Genomic DNA, 11,664 nt, shown 5'->3' with positions numbered 1-11,664 from the left:
GCTGAACAAAAGTACCTTCTGGTATGGGAGAAAATGCAGCAATAAGAGTAAAAACTCCTGAAAGGTTTCTGCAGTAGCATCAAGAATGGCATTATTTTATAACAGGAACTTCTAGGTTCAAAATTCTGGTAATGAGGATGTGCTTCACATAATGCTAGCATAATGGACATTTTTTTCCTTTTATGACAAATTTTTCACCAATACTGTTTTGTACTTAAAACATCAGCAGACAGATTTAGCTTTAGTTAGGCTGGATGCAAGAGGTATGAAGCAAATGCATGGCGAGTTGGTGCAAGAAACTGGCATTAGCTCCTTGAGAAAAGTGTAGCAGAAGATTAAAAAAACCCCAAACAACTAAATTCAGCTGCTGTGTTGCTGGATGTTTTATCTTCTCCTGAGAGAGAAAATGCACGTTTTGAATTCCCAAAATCAGAAAATATTAATAAATGCTGCTAGTGCCTTCTCTACTGAGGCAAAGACATGTATTTTCCAGTTATATTAGTCTATATGGAGCCTGGTCTACAGAGCAGGCATGTTAAAATTATCCTGACAATCTTAAAGTATTATATGGACATTAAGGGAAGGAGGAATTCAATCAAGTTATGGTAGTAGAATCATTTGATTAAATTGATTGAAAAATATATCTGTCTGTCTTATGAAGCCATGAATTTATTTGTAACAACCAACTGTATTACAATTTCAGTTTGTTTAGCAAAATTCTACTTAAGTTCCCTAGCTCCATTTTTTATTTTTTTGGACAATATACTTTTAGTTTACTAATATGTGTCCATCACAAGTCTGTAGAACAGGCCTTAATCTTTTATTTTATGTTGGCTTTGAACTGTTATATTTACTGTTAAGGCTTGCTTTTTCAATGATGGTGTTTTTGCAGTACAAATTGTTGTACAGAATTTAGAGAATGGGCAGCATCTGCCTGGTTGCTAGTGATGTTGTAGTTTTCATTTAATTGAGTCATTTGTTCAGACAGTAGTTTTCAGAAACCTGTTTTTCTGGAGAAAGAAGAAAGTGGTTAAATTTATTCAGCTGCATTGAAGATTTGGTGAATATTTCTTTATAGTGTACATTAGCTTATTCTGTGATCTTAAGATTTGCTTGGGAAGACATCCCAAGAAGGATGAAAGAGGCATGGTTGGTGACTAACACAAGAACTCAAGTGACTTTGAAATACAGTTCAACTGTTATTCCCTGGCCTCCTCGTTTTGAAAGTATAATAAATGACAAATTCATAAATTATTTAATGAGTTGAAGAGATTGTAACTGAAAAAGTTAACTTCCTTTTTTGACTTTGAGTTAAGGATTTTTTTCAATATAAACTAGTGCCACAAAAAAATCCCAACCAACCAAAAAAAAAAAACCAAACTGGATGAAGAACCAGTTAAAAACAAATGAAAAGGAGTCTTATAGCCATTTAAATAATCAATATTATATTGATATAGTTATCAGTCCATACAGTCCTCATGGGCCACCAAACAAGATGAGGATAATGGTGAAAATTACTTTGAAAAAAACCCAATGAACTAAAGGTAATTAACAATAAAAGAACTAGAAGATGTTACGTAGCGTGATAACTGAGAATGAAAAATGATACATTGTTATCTAGCTGATCAAATGCTGCATTTCTTTTTTACAGGAAAAAGCCTAACAACCTTGATTTTTCTTTACTGATGGTTTTAGTTGAACGTAGAACCGAAGGAGTTTTAATATGCCTTATTATGAGTGATTTATAGCATCTGTGCTGGCCCGTATTCAAGAAAGAGATAATGTGTTCTTTTTATACTTATGAAGAGGATGAAGGAACAGTGTTGCTAGAAGAAAATGTTACGTGATTTCTGTGGCTGTTTTTAGGAGCAGAAGTATAGAAACAGGGTGCAGATCTTCTCACAGGCGTTCCTGGCAAGGACAGGCTCAAAGGCACAATTTGTAACTCAAGGATTGTCAGGTGTCATGGCAATAGATCTGTGGATAATTCAAATGGGAAAATATACTTTACTTAAACAGAGGACATCACTGTCCCAGGTGTCTCTTAATTCAGTAGCTGCACATAGGCTTGGCAGAAATATTTATTTGTTGCATAATTTAATAGCACATGCCACTGTATTAGTTGATATCCCACTCATCAAGCAGCTGAAAGCAGGTCACAGAGGTGGTTTCATAATAGTTTGCAGTGATTAATTATGGGTTTAGTTGAAGTCAATGCAAATGATATTGCTTACAGATCTATTTAGAGTTGGATTCGGTTTGACATAATGGGACGGCAAGATAAGCATGTGTTACCAGGGTGTGTCAAGAGGCGAGTGAGATCTTTACACGCAAGGATGATGTTGTACAGTGTGCTTGTGGGTTGCTTTTGTCTATGTACTTGCTTTCTGAAGACAAATTTAATACATTAATTAAGATCAGGATTGAGCATTGTAAACAAGAAGGCTTTTGTTTAGTTTGGTTTGGTTTTGTTTCTGATGTAGTTAGCAGGTATCTGTTGGACTCAGCATTCAGGATAGCATGGCTTTGCATTTTGAAAACGTGTTTATTTATGGGTCCGTGATGATTTTTGCTTAAACTATTGTTACATACTTGCTAAGGAGGGTAAATATTTTATATTAATGGTATAAGTGCTGTGTGCTGTGTAATCTTTTGGGGTAGAGGTTGAACAGCAGTGGTTCATTTTATTCACTTCCATTCTGTCCTGCCTACATCCTCACTCTTTACAACAGGATTCAGGTCTCTGAGACAAGCTGGAATGAATTTCCTCTCTTCTGCTACCCAGTCTTTTTAGATTTCACTGTTAGTAGGTCTGTTTTTATTATTTCTAATAAATGTGTCTTATGACTACTGTGCATTTTTAGTTAAAATGGTTAAAAATGCCAGTTGTAGTCTACTTGGAGATGTGCATGTTGTTGTACCAGTATCAGGCTGATTTTGTCTTCAAAACTTATTTTTCTTCTGTTTCTTAATTTCCTGTAGACATGCTAATGACATTTCAAATTTCAGTTGGTGATATCCATTTTGAATTAGTGTTACTTGCTGTAAAATAATTCCAATGTTATTCTCCAAGTTTCTTTTTAACATTGGTGAAAGTCTTACTATTCCAATTAAATAGTTTGGGTTTACACTGGTGTAACAAGAAGGAACTTGGCCATTGCTCTGTTTTGTAAGAGTATTTCTGCGTATGTCCGATGTGGCTGTGCAAAAGGGCATCAGAGGAAAATGTTATAGTAGCCAGTACAGATCACCTTCTGTCTTTTTACCTTTATTTTATTGTGTTTTACACTCATGGTTGACTTTTTAAATTTTATTTATTTATTTATTACTCTGGACAGTTTCATTTTTCTTCACCTGTTATTTCCTTTTTAACCTACCTTTAGTTTCCCTGTCATCTGATAATTCTGAATTGTTTGTCTATGTATAGCTATAGATATAGATGCCACTGGCTTAGATGCAGAAGAAAATGATATTCCAGCAAACCATCGCTCCCCCAAACCCAGTGCAAACAGTGTAACATCACCCCACTCCAAAGAGAAAAGAATGCCCTTCTTTAAGAAGGTAACATCGACTTCCAAGCTCCCATCTGTCCACCTGCTCACTTGCACTGCGTCACATTTCTAGTCCTGTTAACTGTCTGTGTCCTTTGACAAGCCAATAACATGCATGCTTTGTTGTTCTTTGTTTCTTTTCCATGCTGCTGTAGCTAAGCAGAAGCAGAAATCGGTAAGTTTATATCGACATCCTGTGTTTATCCTGCCACTGGCATCATTAGCACTATTGCCCCAGATTAAACATAGAGCTGTTCTAGAATTAAGGAAGAAATGTATTGAGCTGCTATTGGATTCAGTACAAGAAAACAAACAGTTCCAAGTTCAGTGCATCCATGCAACTCTGCTACGGTACTTACTCTCTTTGATGGAATAACAGGACATACTTAGAAGGCCTTCTGAAAGTTTGAGAATTTTATTTTTAACAAATCCATATAATGCACCTCTCTAGTGCATGCTTATTCTTTCTGTCTCTATCTTTCTCAAGTTGTTTTTTTTCCTTATAACTCAGCCTATTTAAATAATTATTGAAATCTAACCAGGTGCTCAAACTTGACTTAGAAAAAATTAGTCAATTTAGTCAGTATTTAAACTTCTAATTCACCAGGTGCAATGTCTGCAGGTGAATGAGACCAGTGGAAAACTGCAGACTTGTTTTGACAGTTTACTTTGAGTTTTTCCTGTTGTCATGTATAAATTATCAGCCAAATGTTCCTGCCATCCATCAGTCAGTCTTTCTTAGTATCTCAGCTATTGGAAATGGTACTGGTGGTTCCCAGGAGAGCCAATGTCTCTCCATAGATAACCCAGATAACTACAGAATTATGCAATTGGCATCCTGTTACAGCAAACTGCTATATGTTTCTAGGATCATTGCTAGAATAAGTTATCAAGACATTAGGTAGCAGCCAAACCATGCAGTGAAATACCATATTTCTAATTATTTGCTTTTAAATTTCAGTCTTCATAGCTCTTATTCCTTTTGTTTTAACCACTCACTTAAATCTACTGGAACAACAGGCTGCTATAGTGCTTATAAACAGTGCCAAGTGACACTGTTGCCATTGCTGTGGATGCTCTCATATTTAGAAAATAAAAGTTTTTTTCTCTCACTTTTCTCTTTAAAATATTATTTAAAATAATATTGGATTTTTCTCATTTCCAAAGTCACCAATATTTGCTTCAGCAGAGTCTGTTATGTACCATGTCGTTCACAGCCCACTCTGGAAATCAACAGCAGTTTTTTCCTTCTGAGTAATTTCTTATCTAACCATATTTATAACCAAGTATAAATGCTAAGGAAGAATAATACATATTGACATCTATTGGATGCTATCTGCATAAGCATCTTTCAAAGATGCAACTCCTAGATGAACCACCTTGGACCTGCATGGTGGCCAGTCTCATCTTGCTCTTCATTCTGTGGAGCCTTTTTTCTTTCATAGCAGAACCATTACTAGTTATAGTGTTTTTTGTAATACTGACATATACAGTAAATACTGTGTGGCATCCCAAACTAATCATACATTGTCAAACCACTGAGCAAAAGCCGTATGGTCAAAGCTGTGCTAATTTTTATTCCAAGTTCATATTGGAACTTGAATCTGCAAGTGAAAGCTGTAAAGCTCAATGCCAGTCTCTTAGAAAATACTAGGTTATCTGATTCTAAATTAAAGAACGTCAATGCTTCCATTAGAAGCATAGATAACTTTTGCTCAATTTTCTGCTGACAGCTTCATTACTTCAAGCTGTGAAGATTAGAGGGAAAAAAATGCCTGTTTTGACATAACAGATTTTTACAATACCCCATATTCCATCAAATAAGTTAATTTCTGTGCTTTTTCTAATTTTCAAATAGCTGGTTAACTTCTAGCATGAATACTTTTGGTTGAGCCAGCCACATTAAGACAAAGATCTGTTGCATCAGGACACTCATGCTACAAGCAATCACACGTCTGTAATGAAATTTTCTTAGGATCTGTCTCTAATATGCTTATCAGATTATTAGTTATCAAGAACACTGGAGGGTTGCATTTTGATACTGGCATAGCATAATTGCAGGGTTTTGCTTTGAAATGTGTTGAGTCAGATTCTGCACTGTGTAAAATAAACTAATTTCACATGCTTATAATGCCTTGGGCACTAGTATTCATTCTTATGTTACTAATTATCTGGTGAAGTTACAGATAACAAAAAAATAAGATAAATTACATTGAAAACGTTCACAAAAATGTTTTCCATGTTCTAGAGACTGCTTTAGACTGCTGCTTGTGTGGCATTTTGTGCTGTCACTGTATTAATGTCTGTCTTTCTGTTTTTGTGTTTTGGAATGTATATACTTATTTTCATGTTATTGTGAAAAACCTTGGGATACGTTGAGTACTGAAACAACAAACAATGACTGTATTGTGTGATCTTGACTGATGTATTTGTACTATGCAGGCATCTGAAAAATAGATCTGGCATACCTTTTCCCATATCACCCACACATTCCTGGGTTTGGTTTTCAATCATTTTTTCCCCCAAGACAAAGATAAACCAAACGTTCCCTTACAAACGAAAAACTCTTTCTGATAAGACTCATTCTTTGTGATATATATTGAATAGCCATTTATTAAAGAAAAAAGCAAACAGTTTAATTTGTTCATATATTTTTTGTTAATGATACAAAAATTTTTGCAGTCTTTGGAAGCAAGGCAATCTTTTTATCTTTGTATTTTAAAATGGTTTTTATAAATCTTCCATGATACATCAGTAAGTAGTTTGGTGAATATTGTACTAACAGAATCCTTTCTTGGGTGGTGATGGGAACTTCCCAAAGTGGAAGGATTGCTATCCCAAGCTCTGTTTATGAAAATTTTCTATAAATGCTAACTTCATCAGTCATTATTTTTATTTGATTTGCAAGTGAATTGCGGATGCAGATGTGTAAGTCGGGCTATGAATGCTCCCATGGGAATTTGCAGTGGTGTCACAATGTTTTCTCCAGCAGTGGGCAAATCTGAACATAATAAGAGATGTGTTATGCTTTTCCTCTCCCTTTTTGTTTTATTTTTCTCCTTCATAATATGCCTATGTAAAATTTTGTTTGGAAACATATATCATAGCTCTAGAGTCAAACATTTCAAATCATTAGCTATTGGAAATAACCTTTTCAATTAACTAGATAGGATTTACAGTGAGACATGTGAATGTCTCCAGAGTAACAGGTTTGTAGCTTTCCAAAGCAAATATGAAAATATGAGGAAAACGAAGAGTTGAAGAAAAGGATTTTCAAAATAAATCCCTGAACCTGTTATGTCCTTATCTGGTACTACCAGTTTTTGGGAAAAGTTAATAAATTAATGATTCCTGTGTTGGTGACATCACTGGAAATTCAGAGTTCCTAATATTGTAAGTAATGTGTAAGCTTTCTGTAGGTGCTGTGATGCTGAAAGCTTTCTCTGTTTCGCAGACAGAGCACATCCCTCCCTATGATGTAGTGCCTTCTATGCGACCAGTAGTTTTAGTGGGTCCTTCTCTGAAGGGATATGAGGTAAGTGATTGTTGTGAGTAATTTTATCTTGCTAAAAATATTTTGCTTCATTTGTGTTTGAATGTTCAAATGTAATGAAGCTGAATTACATAATTTATATAATAGACAAAAATATAGGCAGTTTTTACTTCTACCAGGTGCCTGCTTTCATATCAGGATTCATGTTAAGAATAAATTACTTACATTGCAATCATGTTACTCAGATATAAGATTTACTGTTAACTTTTTTACATATTATTATTAGCATCAATTATTATGAGTTTCTCATGTGATTATTAATTTGTTGTTTGTTTGCTTCTAGGTAACAGATATGATGCAAAAAGCATTATTTGATTTTTTAAAACATAGATTCGAAGGGCGGTAAGTACTTTGTGGTGCAAATCTACTTGACCTCAGGTCCTGTTTAGGTACTACCAGGTTTTTAAGAAATAATAACATTCTTAGCAAAGTATGTGTAGAAGATTAAGAATGGCAACTAATTCTTTGTTCAGTGGACTTGTAGTACTTTCTTAGCAGAATTGCTAGATATTTATCTTCAAATTTGATAAATGTGTACTATTAAAAAAATCATTTATTTAAGTATTTTAAGTGATATCTCATCAATGCATCCTGGATTCTATGCAAGCTGATGAGGGCCCATCATTCCACCTCAGCAATAGTTGCTTACAGTGGCATCTAACTTGGAAACAGTGATAGGAGATTCAGACTATCTAATGTACATGATTGTCAAACTCAGGATCCCTCAAGCTGGGAGCTAGGTTTTACAGTACTGCTGGACTGTATAATGGGAAGTCTCAAAAGGAGCACTAGAGGAAAGGTCAGTCCCCCATCTTCCTGAAATGTGGTCACCCTTGGTAGCAGACAGGCTGCGCTTCACTGGGCTTTGATCTGGGAGCAATTACAGCCTGTCCCCCACAGCGCACTCAGCAAGGTCCAATCTGATTTGTATTTGAGCCTCCAGGCATTACTGTAGTACAAATGTCAAATAATAATCCATCTCTAAAAGCATGTTCTGTAATTCAAATATCATGGACCCACAGATCAGAGACATGAGGTGGATTCTCCACATGTGATTATATTGCTACTGGATCAGCCCCCAGATTAATATGTGCTAGTGGATTGGCATTTGGGGGTGGAAATTGAAAAAATGGGAAGGTTTTGTTACAGTATCTGTAACTTCAGTGAATGTTCTATTTAGTTTGGAAGTGGGCAGAGCAGTAATGCTATTCTGTCTGTCCTGGTGCTGTCAAACTTTCAAGAGGGAGCTTGAGGTTTCCTGTCAATAGCTTTAGCTCTTTAAAATACCAGACGTTGTTTAAGCTGTTGGATTTTCTCAGTCAGAATGATGATGTTGAGACCTAACCACTTAGTAGTCCCTTTTTATACTAGTCAGGGTTGTCAAAGCTTGGATATGCACCTTCAGAATTGGAAGTTGACAAAATAATGAGTGTTGCAAGCAGAAAAAAAAATGTTCCATCTTTATGTCTTAAAGTATTTTAGAGCATATCTAATTTTCAGTTGTAGATCCAATTGTGGCAGGGTGAATCCACAAATATTCCTAATACAGTTGATATCTATATCTATAGCAGCAGATTTGAAGTATGCCAAACATCAGTAGCAATCTGAATTGGTACTCAAGGTCCTCAACAAAGTTGTACAGGAGGTTCTTAGGTTCCTACTGCGGCTTTCACAGCCACTCTGCTGTGAAGCTGTCCCCACTTTCATGGCAATTGTTTTGCTATATAAACATACATACTCTTTGCTTTGAGACCAGACTTGTTCTTCCTGGTGTTACATATCTCAAAAGACAGTAAAATGGCCTTAAAAAGACTTTAAAAGATCTTAAAATTTAAAATCACATTTTCAGACTGATAAATCTATCTTTGTTCAAGATGCCATAATTGCATTTGAAAAAGAGAAAAAAATATTTTCTGTTGCATGTATGATGGAAGACTGCCAGGGAAGAAAGAAAATGAAAAACAAAAAAAGCAGCTATGAAAGTTTGTAGTGTTAAACAGTTAGCAAATAAAGATAACTAATGAGTACACAAATTACACATTGGAGTTCATTTTAGCTGTGAGGAGCTGTGCCAGAAATCACAATCTTTGGTTATGTTTTTAGCTTAAGTTTAATTATGCCTAAATTTCCAAAATTATATTACTAATCAGTTTTGTGCAAATAATTCTGTTTTTCTGTATTTTCTGTATTAGCTTCTGGCTTTGATACATTTTATGGATACATTTTTAGATAAATATGTATATGTTGAGCTCATTGGGAAATTACCTATTAGATTACAGTTCAGATGAACAGCATCTAGAGAGGAGCCCTCCCTCTTAGCAAATCCATTTCCTCCTTTTAAACTGCAAGTAAAATCATACAAGGAAGAACAAGGGAATATCAATCTGCTTTAATTCTCAGCACTGGAAAAATGTCACCCCTAAACCTCCTTAGACCAGAGAGCTTGGAAGGGAGTTTATCCAGAGGATGCATTTTGACTCTGTAAATCAAAACAGAATTAACTGTTTTCCTAGGAAGAAGAATATGCAGAAGGTTATGTAGCAGGTCAGTGCAAGCAGCTGGAAGTAACCACTTCTTTCTTGGCTCATCTTTTCTCATAAACACAAAACTGAGCCTGCCAGATACTCAGCCTAGAGTTTTCATTTGCTTGCTTTTCTGTGTTGCAGTCCACATTTTTGGGTGGCCAGTGTAGTTGCTGGATGTTTCTGGAAAATTATAGGTAACTCTCACACTCTGTTAAAAGATGTATGCTAGTAAACTGGACAGTAAAAATAAGAGTTATATGACTGTACTAGTTTCCCTGATAAGCCTTACCTTTACCTGTTAACTCTACAAATCCCTGTATGTCCGGCACATATGGTGACGGTAAGCCAGGTTGTCATTTAGTGCTTTTCAAAAAATTATTTAAAATTAGGGAAAGGAGAAACCAGACTATTCATACTGGGGATACTGGTGCAAAGTCTAACACATCAGGCTTGGAGCCCCAAGTGAACTCCCATCTTTTGCCACACATCTCTGACCTCCTCCTGCCTTCCCTCTCCCCAGACACATGTAGCTTTGCAGTCAGTGGAACTGTGCAGAAAGGGAGATGTCTTATCAGTGGTTCTTGTAACAGTATTGGGTAAGTTTCTTCTCTGTTCATATTGTGCAAAGCACACTATGCTACTGAGGAAAACTTGTTTTCCTGTAGTCTTAGCCATCTTCTAGTGTTAAATCTCTTTTTCTCCCCACATCCCTGCAAGATAAATAATATTCTGTCCTATTTCTGTGTTTTATTTTTGCAGTATATCAATTACACGAGTTACAGCAGACATCTCGCTTGCCAAACGCTCAGTATTAAACAACCCCAGTAAGCATGCGATAATAGAGCGATCTAACACAAGATCAAGTTTAGGTAAGTACCTATAATGATGCCATCTACACATTTGCTGTAAAGTATACTACTCTCAATTCATATCTGCAAGCTAAAAATAGCCTTCTCTCTGCTGTGAGAAAATCACGATTCCCATAATTCAGAAATCCTGGCACTAGAAATTATTTTAAAATCACTACCAGATAAACTTCATATAGCGCTGATTTTAGTTTATCCTGCTTGTGTTGTTTTCATGTTTTGTTGTTGGCCTCAGTGGGGAGAAGTAGCCATCCATAAAGTAAATAAAATCTGAAGAAATGTTTTCTTCTGATTAATTAGAAGTGATGGTTTCAGAATACCTGAAATTATATAGATATTATTGAAATTATGCGTTATCTTTGATAAGATTACTAGTAGTGATAGCTACTGATATTAGACCTGAAAAAATTATTGAAGTACAATTTTTCTGAATGTAATGTCCATTTAAACTAATGCTGAGGGTGGTAAAAAAATGAAGGATGGAAAAGGGGAGACATTTTTAAAAAATTATGTAGCTAGGTTCATAGCATGCGTATCTGTCATCTTACATCAGTCTTTTTGTACTCAAGCTTGTCCAGCTGTATAAGTAATTAAACATTTATTAGCCAGAAAGAAAAACAAGTTCAGCTGAGAGGATTAAACTAAATGTCACCATCTACAGTATAGGTGGTTACGCTGGAGCTTGTTATTCCCAGTTTTCCTTAGAGTAAACAGGACAAGGTGGTGACTTCGGAGTCTCAGCTCATGTGGACTGACCTCAGCCTTTCCTCTACCAGTGACTCCACTGTTGCAGTTGGCTCATGCCCTATGTAGGGCCACCTGGAATTAGCTGAGAGGAATCCTATGAGAGGTCTATGTATTACTGTTAGGGCACCTAGCTGAGATATGGGACATCCAAGTTCAAGTCCCTGCTCAAATACAGAAAGGAGGAACTTGAGGTCAAATGTCATAGGTTGCAGGTGAATGCTCCAGACAGATCTCTGTCTTTTCAAGGCTGAGAATTTCTCTTAATAGCCTTTGAGAGAGCTTAGTTTGCCCTGAACACAGCATTGTATCTTGAAATTTTGTAAAATTTGTGGAACAGGAGAAGAGTCTTATTCATCCTACTAAATGGGTTCTTTATCAGTTTCATAACAAAAATCCTGAGTACACCTGTACTTTGACAGAGT

General features: G+C 35.8%; 1 protein-coding gene across 1 annotated transcript in view; it reads left to right on the top strand.

Annotated features, from left to right (window-relative positions):
* The window catches only part of LOC104538154 (voltage-dependent L-type calcium channel subunit beta-2), a gene marked incomplete at its 3' end in the record, with an annotated part of 56,602 nt that extends 46,104 nt beyond the window's left edge, over positions 1 to 10,498 (top strand). The window contains exons 6-9 of the mRNA XM_010181250.1: positions 3,428 to 3,561; positions 7,006 to 7,086; positions 7,388 to 7,446; positions 10,389 to 10,498. Coding sequence (XP_010179552.1) covers positions 3,428 to 3,561; positions 7,006 to 7,086; positions 7,388 to 7,446; positions 10,389 to 10,498 — 384 coding nt within the window. The remainder of the gene's footprint in view (positions 1 to 3,427; positions 3,562 to 7,005; positions 7,087 to 7,387; positions 7,447 to 10,388) is intronic.
* Between the last annotated feature and the right edge of the window lie 1,166 nt (positions 10,499 to 11,664).

The sequence above is a fragment of the Mesitornis unicolor genome, unplaced genomic scaffold (assembly GCF_000695765.1).
Source record: "Mesitornis unicolor isolate BGI_N332 unplaced genomic scaffold, ASM69576v1 scaffold523, whole genome shotgun sequence".
Classification (NCBI taxonomy): Eukaryota; Metazoa; Chordata; class Aves; order Mesitornithiformes; family Mesitornithidae; genus Mesitornis; species Mesitornis unicolor.
Note: the sequence above shows the minus strand (reverse complement) of the source record. Positions and strands in the feature narration are given on the sequence as shown.